This window comes from Psittacula echo (genome assembly GCF_963264785.1).
Source record: "Psittacula echo genome assembly, chromosome: 4".
Classification (NCBI taxonomy): Eukaryota; Metazoa; Chordata; class Aves; order Psittaciformes; family Psittacidae; genus Psittacula; species Psittacula echo.
The window spans coordinates 41,914,444-41,932,930 of NC_137738.1; the positions used below are offsets into that span (position 1 = coordinate 41,914,444).

The 18,487-nt window shown below is 40.1% G+C and overlaps 1 protein-coding gene across 2 annotated transcripts in view; it reads right to left on the bottom strand.

The window, feature by feature from the left end:
• Window positions 1–392: 392 nt before the first annotated feature.
• Window positions 393–18,487, bottom strand: part of CNKSR3 (CNKSR family member 3) — a gene marked incomplete at both ends in the record, with an annotated part of 56,056 nt that continues 37,961 nt past the window's right edge. The window contains 10 exons of one of the 2 annotated variants that reach the window (XM_080615776.1): window positions 393–691; window positions 2,171–2,260; window positions 2,740–2,948; window positions 5,366–5,499; window positions 7,290–7,436; window positions 8,158–8,226; window positions 10,857–10,916; window positions 12,668–12,787; window positions 14,698–14,739; window positions 16,899–16,986. In XM_080615776.1, the coding sequence (XP_080471902.1) occupies window positions 393–691; window positions 2,171–2,260; window positions 2,740–2,948; window positions 5,366–5,499; window positions 7,290–7,436; window positions 8,158–8,226; window positions 10,857–10,916; window positions 12,668–12,787; window positions 14,698–14,739; window positions 16,899–16,986 (1,258 nt within the window). Of the gene's footprint in view, window positions 692–2,158; window positions 2,261–2,739; window positions 2,949–5,365; window positions 5,500–7,289; window positions 7,437–8,157; window positions 8,227–10,856; window positions 10,917–12,667; window positions 12,788–14,697; window positions 14,740–16,898; window positions 16,987–18,487 lie in introns of both variants that reach the window. The other variant, XM_080615775.1, reaches the window with a different exon arrangement.

An 18,487-nucleotide genomic window follows, 5' to 3' on the forward strand; every position in this document is an offset into this window, starting at 1 on the left:
TCTACATATTCTGACACTCAGCCAGTCACACCAGCCCCTAAGAATTCAGACAACTGAAGTGTCACTGGACTTTACAGTAATGCAATGATTTCCTCTGAGTCATTATGCATGTTTCAGGTCATGCATGGCCTCTATATCACTGAAATTTTACTAATTTCCAGGGGAATAAATGCCCTCAGCTTTTGGCCAGGAAGAGGAACTTGATCTTTACCTTTCTTCCCTCCTTGCACTACAAAACTCTCTGATCATCTAAAATCACCAATGAAAAGGCAAAAATGTAAGATTCTCCAGGAAAAGAACACCACATTAGTCACTATGCGTCAGTGAAGCTGAAAAGTAGAGAAGTCTGACCGATGAGCAAAGGCACTTGGTAACAGTCCTGTGAACAACAGTCAATGAGTCAACAGTTTCAGTCTTGTGATCCAACTGACCAGCAGTGACGGCTCTGTGGAGGAAGATTTTGTGGATGACGTAACAGAAGATTTTTTAGCACCTTCCTCTTGAAAAGGAATTGTTGCACTGTTGTGGAGGTCTGCATTCATAAAATATCTGCTGCCTCGAATATAATCTGTTCCCCTCACTAACTGCTTGTCAGAGACTGGCCTTGAGAGCGGGTGTTGTGTGGAGGGGCTTTCTTCAATGATTGGGGGTATCCTTTCATTACTGAAGTACCTGCAGAGGACATCTTCACCTGCACGAACAGGAGGAAGAAAACTAATTACTGCTGACTTCAAAACCCTCCATTGACATTTTCTATCTTGATAAAGAGATTCTGGTTGCAGTTCAAGTTACCTAGATTTTGGTTACTCTTCTAAACACACCTCGACATAAGCAGCTATCAAGAGATACATGGTTTTTTGCATCTTTCATATTTTAAGCAACACAAAGAACAACAAAATCAAACCACACATAGACAATACCATTTGACTGTTAAATTACAAAACTGCTAGTTCAGACTACCTTCATGTAAATAATTATCATGACTGAGACCCAATAAACCTTCTCGTAATGTGTCATTGAATATGCTGATAGACCAGAGTTCAATTTATGTTTACCTGTATGTTACTCATGACTAACTTAAAAGCTACAAATAATACTCTGGACAACAGAAAACAATTTTGCAGATAAAGATGTAAGCACTTCCCTGGTTTTGACCATTGACATGTGATACTTTCTCTGGTTTTACTCTTCCCTAGACAACTGTCCACAGCAGCTGCTAGAGACATTCTGCTGGGCTAGACAGGTCTTTTTTCTGACCCAATACAGCTTACATACAAGCCCACAGCACTTAAGTACGTTTCAAGTGCTAAGAACAGCCAACTCAAAACCAAACGCAAAACCAACCAAGAAAAAAAATGCCAAACCTATACACACAAAACCCAGCCCTGCCACCTGGTGATCATTCTGTTAGACTTGTTACTTAGCTTGCTTCCAATATCCCTCCAAGTTAATGTTTCTTGTTATCAGCTTCTATATTGCCTAGAATTACACATTAGCTTTCCATAACAGATTTCAAGAATAAAGTAAATATTCATCCTTTCTTATTTCCCACTCTAACAGGACTTGTAGACTTTCAGATGCAAAAGGAAGCCAAGGAGGGAAGAGAAGTATGGGAATGAAAAAAGCCACCCAACCTAACACCCAATGTTATGAGCTTCTGTCTCCCATTCTGTGTCATCTGCAAAACGTGCTGATTTCTAACAGAAGCTGCAGCAAAAAAGCAACTCCTAAACATTTCACTTTTAAGAACAAGCTTGCTTCAACAACCTCCACAGTGAGCTAAACAAACAGAAAGATTTAACAACACAGCAGTTTTATGATCAATATTAAGAAGAAGAAAAGGAAAAGGGTGTGTGTAAGAGCAAAATGGCAAACCTGTGCTATAAAGAGACAAGTATAAATCTTCCTTGGTCATTTAAGCATTCTTTGATGCTCACAAGAACATTAAGACAGGACAACAAAAGCTTGAGCCCCAGCACTGAGTAGGCTCACAAATTTCACAACTACCATGTGGCATTCCTGCTAAAATCAAAAACTGTTACCTTGGATCAGTTCAGCAATATGCAAACACTAATTCTTCATTCCTAATTTAAACATTTCCATCCAGTTCACCCCAAAGAAATTTTGGAGAAGAATGAAAGAGAAAGAGGGACAAGACTGAAAACCTTGCCTTTTCTTCCTGGTGCTCGTGGCCTAGAGAAGGGCTCTGCAGCTCCTATCCAGCTCCCATCAGCAGGCATTGACAGAGGACGAGGTTTTCCTGAAGGCAACATAGAAGGTTATGAGGAATTACATTAAGCTTAGGAAAACAAGTTTTAAAATCATACTTTTCACAATTAAGCAAAGGGAGAAATACAACAACAAAGTTAAATTGCGGGGGGGGGGGGGGGGGGAAATCAGATCAGGATACTTCCAGTGTTGAAATACAAGAAAGCAATGTGCTGAGACTGAACAGCCGTACTCTTGCTCATTTACAGCAGCAGTGAACATAAAACCCAAAAGTTATATTCAAAATACACATGGAAATGGCCATCTGTAGCAGCAGATACCAGCTGAATGACATTCATTAAAGAAATAACAGCATCTAAGTGAAATTATTTCAGATTTTCATTATTTCATTCACAATTTGCACAGACTGCCCTTAACATCCATGAAGCCTAATATGCAGTTTTCTAAAACTATTCCAAACTGACCAAAGTGTTTGTCATAACAGGAATGACAAAAGAGGAATGAACTCACCATAGGATTGTGTTTTTTCCCTCATCTTGGCCGGAAGAATATTTGCTTCAATGGGATACACAGGCAACTGATTTGAATCAGCAATAGTAAACCTTCGCCTTCGACTCTCCTGATCCAGAAAAGAATTGGGGGACTCAGCACCCTTGGACCCAGGTAGTGGCTGACTGGGTTTGTTGCCTCCTCCATATACAAAACTCCCTTTTTCATCTCTGAAAGGACATTTCACTTCAGTTAGTAGCTTAAAAGAGTTTCATGCTACAGACGCAAATAGGTTTGAAAGATACATCTAGCACCTATTCATGCTCCTGACAACTGGTATTGTACTGCAAACAAGCTGAAAAAAAGTAACCTAAGTCAGGCATAGATAACTTCATTATAAACACATTTACCAAGGAGAAAAGAAATCTCCCCCCCATGCTAATTCACTTTTAATGACCCAGGAATTTAACACACAAAGAAGTTTCAAGGTACCACCCCTGAAAAAGCTTTTGAGAAATAAGATCTTTCTGCCCTGAGAGTACTAAAGCTAAATTCACTGCCTGTTCAGTACACAGTTGTGACAGAACAGTGCATATATAGACTTACCCATCTCTGTGTAACGGCAACACTTATTGTCTCCCTCTGAGGGACTCTGCTTTTCAGTCATTTTAAGAGGCCAATAACTGCCACTGAATATTTATCACCTCCTCTCTTCATCCAAAAGCAAGACCTCCCCTCCAGAGTTTCAGTAATAAATTCCTAGTGTATGTATACTGTGCCTGTATTTCAAGCAATTTCTGCAGGAACTCCTTTCCCAGAGCAATCCCACATTCCAAAGGCCAAAACCAGCCAATTTTAGAACCAGTACTTCGAGTACTACTGGAAAAAACCTACACTCCAAATTAGGATTTGCTTTAGATTTTTTTCCCCTTCCCTGTGCATGCTACAATCTTACTGCTTAGAGCAATCACCAGCCAAGTCAGGCATAAAAATACACAGCTGACTGTCTAAGCACATGCATGCCCTGCTATTCACTACAGCCCTCTTGGCACTGCATACTCCAGCTCTTCATCTATAACAATGCTAGAGCTCAGTGAAAGGGAAGGAGCTATTTATGGAGATTCAGGGACTGAAAACTGCACAGAAGTGTTACATCACAACCATATGTACTACGAGAGCTCTCCTACAACACCACCATGTGGAGACTGTGCCACGGGGAAGGAAAATCAGCCACTGCTCTCTGCCTTCCCAGTGTGAACCAGAGAAGCACCATGCAAGGAATGGAAGAGAACAGAAGAGGACAGTGGCAGGGAAAATGGTGAGAAACTGCCACACGAATGCATCAGTTTCAAGAGAAGAGCAAAACATGCAGAAGTGAAATTAAATAGTCAAACAGAAGACAGCAGATCTGCCCTTTCTCCTCTTTGCTGCCACAGCTTCCCCGCATTTGCTTTTTTTAACAGCCTAAGTCAAGAAGCCTCCCCCTTTCCACACACCACCCAGGACAAGTTTTATCTTGCATTACTACTTTTTTCCTTGTCAACAGCTATTCAGGTCTAAAGGCATATGAAACTACATATAATTTTGTGACTTTTTTAATTCACCAATGCACTTGAAATATAACAATATGAAGACCAAGATATGCTCAACTCAGCTGCTAAAGCTTTATGCTTGATTTTATGCCAAGACTTTGGTTGGTTGGTTTTGTTTTTTTAAAAACTGAGCATGCATAAACTTGGAAAACAGGGAGACAGCAGTTCAAAGTGGGTCCAACTTCAGGCAAGGAGACCCCTACCCTGGAGAACCCCACAGTGCCAGCAATGCCTCAAAGACTACAGTAATACAACCTCTGAAACTGTACCAGACCTTAAATGACAGGAGGCAAGCTCTCCTTCCATAAGAGTCCTGAAGTAAAGGATCATAGTTTCTGTGTTGGGCTATCTACATGTAATTTAAAACGTCAGGACAGGCCACGAAGCAAGAGAGAGACAAAATGCTTTTGTCCATCACCTTTCCACGTTAGCTGGCAGGGTTCTGGCATGATTCAACAAGGACTCGAGAACAAACAAAAGCTAGCCATAGCATACACATGCCACACACCCCTCACCCTGCCTTTTTGCCTTCTGTGTATACAGGTCTGTGTTTTTATAGCTTAAACTGAAGGATAAAAACAAATAAAACCTGAATGAACTGACCCTCACTTCCCTTCAGTGGGAACATTCCTGGTTTATACAGCTTGCAAGCTTAACAACTTAAAACTTTTCTGTCCTAACTCCCAGAACAGTTACTTAACTTGCTAAAAAAAACCCCAAATAACCAAACACATACACACCACAGTGGAAAAAGTTACAGACAAAAATGACTTCTTGCTATGTGCAATCGGATTTAAACAAAATCAAAAACATAACCCCACAACCAGGGATGACATCCATTCATGATTTGGAAACAACTCTGATGCACATGGCACACGATCTTCTAATAATAAAATCTATTACAATCCTGGCAGTTTAGGCATTTAAACACCTAGAAGTCTAGGAGATCTGCAGTTTCCTCAAGCTCATCTGCACAGAACTCTAGCAGCAAGCCAGCTCAGAAACAAGTGTAATAAAGGAGTTTTTTGTTCAGTGGTACATGTTTATTTGCATACCGAGGAGAATATGGAACAGCTGGTGGAGGTGGTATGTACAGATCCAAAATGGCTGGCTTCTCTTTTTTCAGTGAGGTATCTGCGGTGCTTTCTGGTGACTGGGTTGAAGGACTTGTGATCGGCAGAGGACTGGTCTGAAATGTGAGACAGCTGTCAAACATCTGAGCACTGATTTATCATTCTCAAAGATAATTCAATAATCAGTAGTACCATTTTATCTCCTAGTGAACTACTGTTTCTATGCTTAAGAAGTGCATTAGAAACTCTTAGCATTTACATTTTCCTCCACCCTCAGTTTTGGCTAGCTTTGCAGTCCCTCCTACAGAAATCCTATCATGGGTAATGCATTGCTCAAGAATATTTTGCTCTTTCCAGTTCTATTTTTCTTGTAAATTCCATAGACAGAAAAAGCAACAAAGACAAAATCCCTTCTTGTATTTTTAGATTCATTAAAAGAATGCAATTGGTTAAACACAGATATGATCCACAATACTTACAAAGCCAACTCACAGTACTCTTATTCCAAGCTACTCTTATTCCAAACTACTCTTATTCCAGTAACTGGGGCACAGGCAGGAACATGGTAAATTTCACCACAATTTTCATCAAGGGGTATAATCAGGGTAAGGGAGGCAAAGTAAAAATATATTCGGTATTGCTCTTCTGAGCACGTTTGCCATTTTGCTATTTGTAGCTCACTTCTATGTCCCCAGCATCTTGCCAGGCTCTTGTCTGCTTCTAGGAGAGAAAAGTCCTGAAGGACCCTTTCACCTTTGTTAGGCAAGAGAACTACACTCTCCTCTATTTGTCAAGGAGCTGCCCAGGATTCCACTTCGGCCACTCAGTTAATGGCATCCCTGCACAAGCATCTGCCTTTTACTGATCAGTACATTGGAGTCCAGAACTGTCAACAGGCTTCGCCAATCACTCATTCCCCCAAGGAAACCCTGCTCAGCACAGCCTATATCCCAGTGCACCTCAGCTCTCCACACAGGTAACACAGTCCTTGCTTTGGGTAACCCTTGAAAACTCACAAGGTGGTGCTTTTTTAGCTTTGGCTCTGATTAAACGACAGACAATCCCACAAACACAAGATACAGGCATTGGTGAAAGGAAGGATGAAAAAGGAGTCAAGTGAGCATCTTCTACCCAGTCTGAGAGAAATCTGCCTGCATCAACACTTGTGATAGCCATTGGCATTTCACAGGTTGATAAATTATCCTCTCAGCGGTAGGGAGACCTTTGTCAGAACAGAAGAAGGAACAGGAACTGTCCCTGGTTTTCTTCAGGTAATCAGCTTAGATTCAATTAGGTCATTTCCTTCTGTAAGCATTAAGCCCTAAGCTTCCTAATACAATAAGCTATTCCTCAGCATGGTTAAGAGTTATTAATGTCACTTTCTCTGCCTGCTCATTACCCAATCTGTGAATTGCCCAACAATCAAATCTTATTTAAACAAGTAGTTTAACTCCTTGAAAAACAATTTCCCACCCTTCACTGGACTAAAAAGAGGACAAATATATAGAATAATCTAAGTTATTTCAGTGAAAGCATATTAACTCTGCTAAACAGAGGAAGCATTTATTACTCCATGCTGATGAATTCCATACTTATCAGCGGCTTCAACAGTTTTGCCTCATAGAAGTTCTCCCAGTGGCACAGATTAAGATGTTCAACACACCTAGTTGCTTTGTGTATCAAGAAGGCATTATCTGGGTTTAAAAAACAAATGAAAAGAGAAGGGAGGAGGCAAGAACATTCTCCCTTTTATCTAGGGGCCAGAAGAGGACAGCCATTTCACCTAACCTTCCTTGACCTGTAGTTAAACATGTGTACCTGGGAGCATTCCTAGTATTTCTCTTTTTTCAAGTTGCAACCAAGGCATTCCTATCCCAGTATTAGAGTTGAGCTGTCAGCTTCTTACCTGCACCAAGGGTGGTTTCCAACGCAGGTTCTTTAACGGAGCAGGAGTGAAATGGAAAGAGCCAGTAGGACGTTTCTTAAGCAGCAACCTAACTCCAGCAGGATTCTCTCGCAACTTTGCCACCAGATTTTTTAGTTGCCATCCAACCTGGAAAAGAATAAAAGACATATTTTGTTTTGTATTGCTTTTCTGAAGGCGAATAACCCCAAATCTCCCAAGTTAAACTATCTTTTAATATGAACTTAAAGAAAGAAACATCCAAAAAGCCAGAATGAAAAAATAATTGGAAAGCTCCTTTTTTTTGGAAGGTTTTTCTTTCTTTTGTTTCAAAGAGAGACCTCTGCTTAAGCTGTAAATTAAACACTGAGATACCAAGCAATGCTCTTTATATCTCAGTTCCAGTCATAGAAGGAGGCATGGATGTGCTCAGATTGAGTAACACAGGCAATCACAGTAAATTGTCACATTTCTTTCTCACATTGAAAGGCATTCCTTACCTGTGCTATGTAAAAATGTAATCATTTTATATAAGTTCCCAGATACAAACAACTTGACAAATCCTTGAGGTTTTTTAAAGCTGTTTTTATCTGCATTTCAGTAGATGGCAACAGCATACCTTAAAACATGCCTTAAATACAATGTGAATTATTTTATTATGATGCACACATTTAAACATGAAATATGGCACATTTATTTTAGCAAAATATTGCAAAGAATAAAACCTGTCTTGAAAACAGAGCGTTAAAAAGCCTCAAAGATTTCAATAGGAAAACACCAGAACCACCTCTTAACCCCACCCATTCTGAACCTGTAGGGAGCAAGCTTTCCAGAGCAAGAATAAGGGAAGGCTGGTAAGGCTGTTACTAACCACAGTTTGCCGATTAACCTGGATCACTTCATCCCCAGCATGAATCTTCTGAGATCGATCTGCAGGGGACTACAGAGGAAAACAAGAGGCATGTGCTTCAGCAGGTTTTTTTCCCCCTCCCATAACACCCCTCACCAAGCAAAGTCAAAGGTTGTATCTATAATGAAGATCACACATTAGATCTGTTGATAACTTAAGAATTGCAAATGAATTCAACTTATGATTTATTTTTTATACTGAGAAAGCTACAGGGAAAGGGAGAAGGCATAGCCTATATCTGCCACAGGCCAAATTGCACGTAAATCATGGGACTGTCTCCACTGTCCTTTTGTCTCCAGTTTGTACTGTAGTTCGAGACAGCAGTGGGAGAGGACAGAAGACTTCTCTCCTAACACAGCAGCTATCTTAAACTTTAGCTTTCAAATAAATGTATACCGATTAAAAAAAAAAAAATACAGTAACACTTCAAGTGTACAAAGGACCAAAACTCTCCAAGCCACAAAATAGATCCATTACATTTTCCCCAATGTAAATAACAGCTACCAAGTTTAATGTGAAATTACCTCTCTGCATCAACGTGAACAGATAAAAATATATGCTTGCACACATCAAATGTGCATAGATAGATGTTTTACAAATACCTATCTAGTAATAATAATACACCTTAAAATATAATTTCCTGTGAATAAAAACCAAGCTCTAGGGAACTATTAGTGAGGAACAGCTAAATGTGTCAATACAACGCACCAACTCTGATCAGCCTTGACAACACCTGAAGCACGCAGGCATACTATATCTTGGTATGTTGTACCCTGGTCAGAGGACAACTTCTCCTCCCATTCCCCCCACCCCATGAGTAACCACATGGCAGCAGGCCATGTGATTCCAGCACTAAGCACTTGGGTTATATACTTCCTTCTCCTTGTCATCATACCTTCAGAGCTCAAGTAACGTATTTATTAGAAGGAACTTTGGAATAAACAGTGCAACTAGGGAAGAAAACATGGGGAACTTTGTGGGAGGCTCCAGCTATCATGAGTAACCCCATCTCTTCATTGTCTTCTTGCTTCCTCTGAGAGGAAATGCCTCTGTGGAAGGCTGCATATATGAGTCAACCAAGATCATGAAAAAATGCTGGGCCAAAGTCAAGCTCGTGAAAAACAAAGCTCATTTCAAGATGTCCTTTGGATGATCAATAGCCTGTCTAGGGAGGGTGGGAGACCCTTACACAGAGGACTCCTAGAACAAGAACCAGCTAGCACAGCAGACACTGCAATTGCATTGTGAGAATAGAAGAAAGAGCAAAGTTTACATCTAGGGCAACGTGACACAGGAAGTTACAAGTAGAACAGCACAACTCAGGAATCCTCTTAGCTGATTGGTATGAAATGCATGGACTTTCCCAGTCCTTCCAATGTACAGTACTGTTAATTTTGGGGTGCAGTTCCACTGCATTTCAGCACACTGGCCCCTGGTGATTGCTACTAAAATACCATTCCAAACCTAGCAAGAAAATTGAACTAGGACCCAGTCTGGCACATCTAAATAATTGCACGCCACCAGAAGGACATCAGTTGTTCGCAGATCTCAGTCATTTGTCAAATTTTTTGCCTCAAAGTAATGACTTTCCTAAAGGAAGAACCAGTGCTGATAAGAAAGCAGATATGTAGGTCAACACTCAAAGCTACAGAAGCAGTACAGCCCAAATCCTGGCCTCCACAATGAGATCTATATGCACAGGCAGCTTGTCAGCAGTCAATATTACATTCATTCATCTTATTCAGATGTTGAAATTGCTGTCAAAGTGGACTTTGTCTCTGTTGTGGCTCCTACACAGTCATGCAAGGGCAATAGCACAAAAGCTGGAAAAGCTTTCCATTTTCACTCTAAGCTGCAAGCACAGACTTCCACTCACTCCTCCCTGGCCCCTGGACTTGGCAGGGGTACAACCAGAACCACTGGTTCTTTCATATTCAGAAAAAAAAGAAAAGAAAAACAAAGTCATTGCTGCAAAAGCCAAGATCCCTCACTCTTGTTTCTTTCAGCCACTGCTCCTGTAGAGTGGCATGTCTGACAACACCACAGCATCACCCACCAGTCTCAGCTGCTAGCCAGAGGTCCACTGCAATGACTGCCCAGAAACCGTTAATAAAGTCTCAGCTAGAGAGAACTCACAATGTAAGAATAAAATAAGCAGCCATCTGCCTCAATCATTTCCTTCCAGCAGATCACTTAAAGTCTTACTTTCTCTTGGTCTTTTTATTCTGGAAGTAATTTTGTCACTGGACAGCTCATTGATTTCATTACTCATTACTGAATTAAGCACACTGCCACCTAAATGTTCCCATTAGGGGAGACTGCCTTTGCCAGCAGCGAGAAAATACATTCAAGGCTTTGTTAAGCATGATACCATAAGCACTCAGAACAGCAGATAGAGTAACTTATTAAAGCAATTACTTTCATGCCAAGTATTTGAACTAACTCATGTACTTGTAGAAACTGGTTTAATTAGACTAACAGTGAAACACACAGACACAAATATTTACAAATTGTGGATAAACAAAATGATGCATCACAGGGTATTTAAAGCAGTAATATCATGAAAGTCATATGTAAAACAGGAGAAAGTAGTAAAAAAAACAAACTCACTCAAAGATACTGTCAGACAGCCTGAGTTAATCTACATTTACTTCACTTACATTTTCTGTAGTTCCAGTAATTACATGTAATCCATCATAAGTTGATTTGATGTACATACCCTAAATGTAAGTAGAAAATGAAAAACAAGTTTAAAGGCAAACAACCAACTTTAACTTATCTGATTAAACGACTGTTGGCAATAGACTCAAAATATTATTAAGAAGACAATTCACATATTTTCCCTAGAAAAGTGTGTGGTCTAATATTACAACATTCTAAACCTCTTCACAGATCATTTTTACTGTAATTAATTATAATAGAATAGAATGACTTCAAACACCTAATATATGGAAGGCAATATAGAAATATCATCTGGGTTGTAATACCAAACTGTTGGGTTTGCTGCCTTGTTTGCCTTTTGCCTTGAACAAAACTTTATTTCCTTATTGCTCAGTCTGCACTAGAGAATTACAGGTTTTCCTAGATGGCCACCAGCTCTCTCCATACAAAGCACACTTACACAGCTGGGCTACAAATATTGCCTACATGTTCTTTTACAATTTCCCTTGGCAAGTCAATATACAAACGGCCTTGTAACCATAGCGCTGACATCAGCAATAAGAGCTCTGACAGAACTACGTATTTGTGGCTCTATATGTTAAAGCTGAGTGTGAAAGCAAGGACAAACTCAGACGAAGTGGGTGTTGACCTTATGAACACCAAATGAAAAAAAAAATCACCAACAGGCTATTACTAGTAATTGTCTAGCTTTCCCCACAAGAGGTGACCAGTACATTTATGAACAAGTATGTTTCTACTTCTCCTGTCTACATGTGTTGTTAGAAGCACTCAATGAGCTGTACAGAACTGGATGTTATTCAGGAGTTGTAGGCAGCTTATCTGCCTGAAGTTACCACACTTGCTTAGAAGGAAAAAATACAAGATGGTTTGGGGTATTTTGCCCCTTCCTCTCCAGACAATTCCCTTCCCTGTTTGCCTGTCAGTATCCCATTGTGTGCATCTGCCTCCTCATTTCTTATTTAGTCCAAGACAGGCTGACTCTGCTTCACTGTAGCTTGTGCATTAACAAAGAGGTCCCCATAATTCCAAGAAGGCATGACTGATATAGTCTAATTCGGTGGCCTAGGTAAAACCGTATAGCAGAGTAACACTGTAAAGCTTCCTATAAAAGTGTTCATCTCTTCTGCCTTCGGGGCTGGGGTGGAGGGAATACAAATGCACTCAAGAATTTAAATTCCCTCCAACTCATTCTAACATGTCTGTTCCCCAGCCAGAAAATTCACCAAGATTTCAAAGTCAGTTTCTCATAACCAGCACTCAGCTAAGCGGCATCCATTGAATGATCAAGATTCAGTAACATTACACAGCCACTGAACTTTTAAAAGGATTTCTCATACTCCTGCTAGGCTGAAAAATCCTCATATCATTCTCAGTCTTGCTATAAACAAACATAAAATGTGTCTTTAAAAACATAAACGTAATGTCTCATTACCTTCTCCATCCTCCAACCCTGCTATAAAAACAGCTGGTTAAGGCAACCTGCAAAAATAAAATGACTGATTTCACAAGCACCGGTAAATTCCTCAGTACCCTGGTTAAGGCACAAATCTGAAGCAATTTAGCATAAAAAAATACTTGGGATGAAACCTATTAATGTGTATAACCATCTCTGGCAGCCACTCCAGCACACTATCTGACAATTAACCTTCAGAGTTCCTCACCATGCCTCTTTCCGTTTCCCATAGGATATTACTGTTTTGAAATATCTTGCTATACACACATACACAGTGATCATAAGAATACCTATTAAGCACTGGGATCACCAGGACATTCCAGGATTGGTTCTTACCAGGCCTTCCCCAGGTTTAATGTTGGTTAAATGAACCTCCTCTAGACATGCACACTGGCTCATCAATGGATCTGTAGTTGATCGGATGGCTTTATCACAAATGCCATTTAAAGTCTTGGCCTACAATGAGAACATACAAAAACAGTTACAAAATTTCTCTTCTGGCTTCTTCCTCTTTCAGTTTTCAAAAACAGAAAGGAAATGAGTTCTGGAACTTGGTCCACTAATAAATCATAGTTAAGAATCATCAAAGTAGAAGATTCATTAGTATAGATATATTCTACAGCATGTATATCTTCTTACTGTAACCTAGTACAATCAAACCATTTCCATTGGTGCCACCTCATCACTGCTAACAGATGCCAATACATCTTCAGGTGTTAAAAAAATATACAAATAATAGCAAAAAATTGTGTTTGGAGTTTTGTTTGCTTTAACCAAAATATAACCCATTAAAATATTGAAACATTTTAATGAATCTTTGTGGGAACAATTGACAGATTTTTGTTCTGTTGTTTGTTTCTGCTATGAGAATAAAATTGGTCATGTGTCAGAAAAAGTGAGGTACTGGTAACTTAAACGCACAAAGTTTTACAGTACAAGGCAGGACATCCAGCACTTAAGCCTTTCAGCATTACTTCTCTCCACCATGCCTCTGAACTGACCTCTTGTGGAATGCTTATGCAGGCAAGGTTCATATTTCCTTTTGACCAAAACATAACTGAACCTAAGCCAACATTGTAATGAAAGGCAAATTCTGACCTTGTATGTGTGTCAGTAAAGTCAGAGGCAGAACAGCTTTGTCTTGTACAACCTGTAACTAGCAGAATGGCTAATTAATCAAAAAAAAAAAAAAAAAAAGTCATAGTCCAAAAATCTGTGCTTTCTCTACACTCAGAAATTTCCTTAATGCCCCACAGTGTGGTTTGGGTTAACTGAAACAATACTGAAACTTAAAGTAGGTTACAACAGCTTAAAGGCAAGGGGAGAGAAGATTAGTACACAGTACAACAGTTAGTTACACACAATTTGGAAACCAACAGGGTAAGCCATCTTTCACAGGGGCTTTGAATCCTTCAGTCAAAGTAGACATATAATTACAGGACAGGGGGAGCTGCCTCGTAGGAAGACATTGGTTTGGATTCCAATGGCCCCTGGAAACAACAGCTCCAACGTTTTTCCTTTTGTTTTACATCAGATTTATAGAGCAGCAATAAAATAAATCAAAACAATGCTTAAGTGTGAATGCGAGGAACTGCTCAAACAAGGGAACTTCAAACAACAATACCTACTTCCAGAGTGGGTGTGCACAAATGGAAAAAAGAAAGATGCAAAAAAACTCTTTTACGTGGTTTCATTATTTATGGACATAATTATTTTTAGTTATTGTGCTACTAAATTCCTAAGCATCTATGAGCCAGAGGAAGGCCTTATCAAAGAGCACAGCCTGGTTCATGTCAAAAGCAGGAAGCGATGATTAACTGTTACAAAATATAAAAAGCATTCCATTACGCTCCTCGTTTTGTCACAAGGCTGTTTCAAACAACCCTGAAAACTCTAACTCAAGCACTATCAGAGACAGAACTTCAGTTCTGTGGCAGGGCAGCTCTTTTATGTGAAGAAGTTTAATAAGCCATAGTGCATTTAGGTCTTTCATAAATAGACACGTCGCAGACATACTTGGTTTGTTTAGACGACTATTATTTTACAGTACTACCCCTCCTAAGAAAATTTGAGGTCTAAATTCTCTTTATATATATATATATATTTAGATTAAAATAGCTCTGCAATGAAACTTTAATGAATACTTTACTCTGAGCTGTTACATACACTACCAGTCTGTTCAAACTTCATTAATTTCCTCTAGAGCAAAAAATATTCACAAAACAGCCCATAACAATGTTTACTTGAATACATCTGTATGTGTGGGATTGGAAAGCTGTTGTCAGTAGAGTCAGTAGAGTAGAGTAGAAGCCACCAAAATAAATGTGAACACAGGCAGCTGAGTTTCAACAGAAACGCATACTTACTACAGTCTGAACTTTATCTTCCATGTCAGCCACAGTGCAGTCCTAAAAACAAAACAAGAACAAAAGGCCTACATTAACCAATAATCACGTAAACACATCATCCCTGAAAACTCTGCAAAACCGCCACTTTAACCTCGACCTGAAATACAGTTATTCATGCTGCAAGGGATTAATCAGATTAGTTTCACCCAATAGGGCTCAAATGTACTGTTAAACAACTATTTTCTGGCTCTGGCAGAAAGCACTAATAAACCTTGAAAGCTAAGAGAACATGGGATTCAATTACAGCCAACAGACTTTTCCAGAAAAACAGAGCCCTGCACAATAAAACTAGACTCTCAGGAGGCCGGGCACATGAGCTTGCCTTACTCTGATAAACACCAATTTAAGAGCTGCTGTGTCCCAGGCATCAAAATGGATCCAAAACATCTATTTTGTTAAAAATAGAAAAGCGATTTTTTTTTTTTAAATATGCTATTGATGACACTCCTGAGGGCCAGAGGACTGCACAGAAAGTATTATTTACACAGCCCAGGTACAAGTCTTTGAGCTGAAACAAGTTCATGTCACAAGCTACAGAAGCCATCATTGTTTTCTGCAAGAAGAGCTAGAGAATGGCAACAGATTCTCAGATTCAAAAGTTAAAATAGCAAGTAAATAATGAAACAAGATCTACAGTATCTCTAAGGAGAAAACCCTCAAACTCCAAGCATTTAAACAAGCTTAAAACCCAAGATACTTGCCTCGTTGGCATGGCAAGGTTTTGGTAGCAAGGGAACTACAGGGTGGCTTCTGTGTGAAGCTACTAGAAGCCTGCCCTGTTTGATGGAGCCTAAATCCCCTAAAGATTTTTCAGCTCTCTCTTTTCCAAACCAGTGCATTCCTTCAGACCATTTCTAATGTACCTGCAGTGTCCCAGTACAAAATTGCATTGATTCTTCTCTCATTAATGATTTTTCTTATATGCACCAATCCTGTTCCTTACTGTAGCTCATACCAAGTTGGCAGAGAAGTACTCCGATAGTTTTTAAAAGGCTAGGATTGTATTTGCCAACTTCCATTCCCCTGCCGTCAAAGGCTGATTTAACTGAAAGATTAGACACCATTTTTAGTAGTTTTATTAATACAGTTCAGCAATCTCATATCTCAGTTCCTGTAGCACTCTTGGGTGAATACCATCTGCTACTAGAAACACTTACTGTTCTACTTCACAATCTGCAAATCTGTAGCTGTAAATCACTGACTTTCTGCAATTGCACATGCAACACCTAAACAAGAAGGGCATTCAGCAGCAAGCCAAACTTGTGCTTCTTTGAACTTACATTGTACTATCCAGACACTGTCCTTTCACAATGATCCAACTGATAAAATTTGGTGTTATCATGGCTTGACAACTCACAGGATGTTTCTATCCTTTGACATCATCCCCTCAAAACTGGGAGAGAATCACCCATGTCACAGGACATGGCTCTTCGGAGTTCAAACAACATATAGCCACTAATGTACTATGACAAGTAGTACATCAGACTAATGACTACGAGCAAGTTTGGCTGGAACTGAAGTGTGCACGCAGTGCTTCACAGCCAAAGCAGCAGGTTGCTGTCAGAACACTTTCAAAGACATGCAGTATTACTCAGAGAGCAAAATTACATAGTTTGCCAAAATTGCCAGAGTTGCTATATGTCCTTTTAGCTGTTAACAATATAAGCACCCTTCACACAGCTGATAAATGGAGTTTTGAAACAAAACTGCAGTCTCGCACTACTGGTAGAAGAAGCCAGGCTAGCAGGGTTTGTTTTGCAAAGGTAGCAGCTCCTTCCATTACATGTATCATTTTCCATCTGATGGATAAAACACTCTGTATGGGACAATACCTAGGGAGTCTGTTTTTCAACATGTTCAGAACTTGAAAATCTTTAAATGTAGACCAACTGTTCTAAAAAATAAACCTCTTCCCATTAAAGCTCAAGAAAGTGAGTAGCCTTTAAACCAGTCACTTAAGACACAGCCAGCAACAGCAAAATTGGAAATTGAGGGGGACAACACACAACTGAAACTGACCTTCATGGACCTTTCAAGCAAGCTGTCATTTCCAGATCTGCCTTCCAATTAGCACTCTGCACACAGTGAGAACATTACTTCCCCTAAACACCCCCCTTCCTTCCCTTTTGGAAAGCAAAGTGGAAAAGAAATCAGCTGACCTTCTGAACAGTAGTAGTGAGATCCAAGCAGAGCTGAATGATTCTGTTCTTCATTGATGAAAAGTCAGCAATACCCGTAAATGGGGTCCTGCAAGAGAAAATTCCCTTTACATAAAAGCGACCTGTCTTCTCCCACCCTACCTTACCAGTGAAGAATAGCAAATGAGAGCAAGCATTACAATTCTGACATCCATACAAGTTTGAGGATCCAGTTTTATAATATAAATATTCCTGACTGCATAGCCCTGCTCTGTCCTTGCACCAAATTTGGTGAATATCTAGTCCTGTGGTGAGCAAGTTCAGAAAGCAAAACTAGAAGAAAAGGTCCATTTTCTGAACTACAGCTCTCTCAGCTGTACGCTCATGTCAGATCACACTGACTGTTGTAAAAATCACACTCGTGGGCCTGCCAGTGAGTAGCCTTCTAAATCCCACATTTATGATTACTAAACTCGAGGGGGGGGAAGTCTCTAAATGAAGAAAAATGGATTTTCAATTGAGCCTCACTGCACCTCTGTGTGTAAATCTTGGAAAAGGATCATTATCTGTAGGGCAGCTTTAAAGCCTATAGAATCTCACCTCAGACCTTCCAGACAGCTGAAAGAACTAGAAGGGGGGTTAAGAAGCAACCCCAAATATCTTGCTGACTGAGGTGCAGAAGAAATTTAGGGCAAGCTACCAGCAACAGGGTGAGAGGAGAGGATCAAGTGAGAAGCACATTGTTAACATCATTGCCTGGACACAGAACAAACTGCAAGGTGAAGGGCAGAGATACTGAAGGATAAAAGGGCTCCTTGCTGCTGGTCCCCATGCAGCTTTCCTCCTAACCCTTCTTCTTGGGAAAGCTGGCAAGGGTCTTGAGAATTTACATTCATCTGCTATCATGGACAGCATCCCTGGCAGCAAGCAATTGCTCTAGTGCCTGTTTGCTTTCTCTGCAGCTGTCACAGAACAACTCTGGCTCTTGTCAGGGAAAACAAACCCCACACAAACACCAAATTGAATAAAGAAATAACTAAACAAAACACATCCATCCCTATTCCCATCCTACCCCCCAAGAAAAAAATATGGCAGATGGAGTCTGTCAAATCACAGAGCTAAGGCCACAATTTGAACAGAACACTAACCATTTTTTACAAAAGGACCTGCCAATGACAAGTAATTTAGAAGGTAGGACGGGGGCAGGGGAAAATCACATGTATGAAAAACTGACCTGAACAGGAAGGCTCCTACTTTTATGAATACCAGTTTGGGTATAATGTTAGCAGTTTCATTGGTTTTAGTAAGACTGAAAGCACAGAAGTAGATATCCTAGATTAAATTTGTCCACTAGAGCCCTTCTGGCAACACCAAAGAAGGGGTGAGATCATAGGGTCACTGACTGGTTTGGGCTGGAAGGTCCCTTAAACATCATCTAGTTCCAACCCCCCTGCCATGGACAGGGACACCTTCCACTAGACCAGGTTGCTCAAAGCTCCATCTAACCTGGCCTTGAACACTTCCAGAGATGGAGCAGCCACAGCTTCTCTGGGCAGCATCTTTCAGTGTCTCACCACAACAGAATGTCTGGAGTAGAAACTTAAAAATGT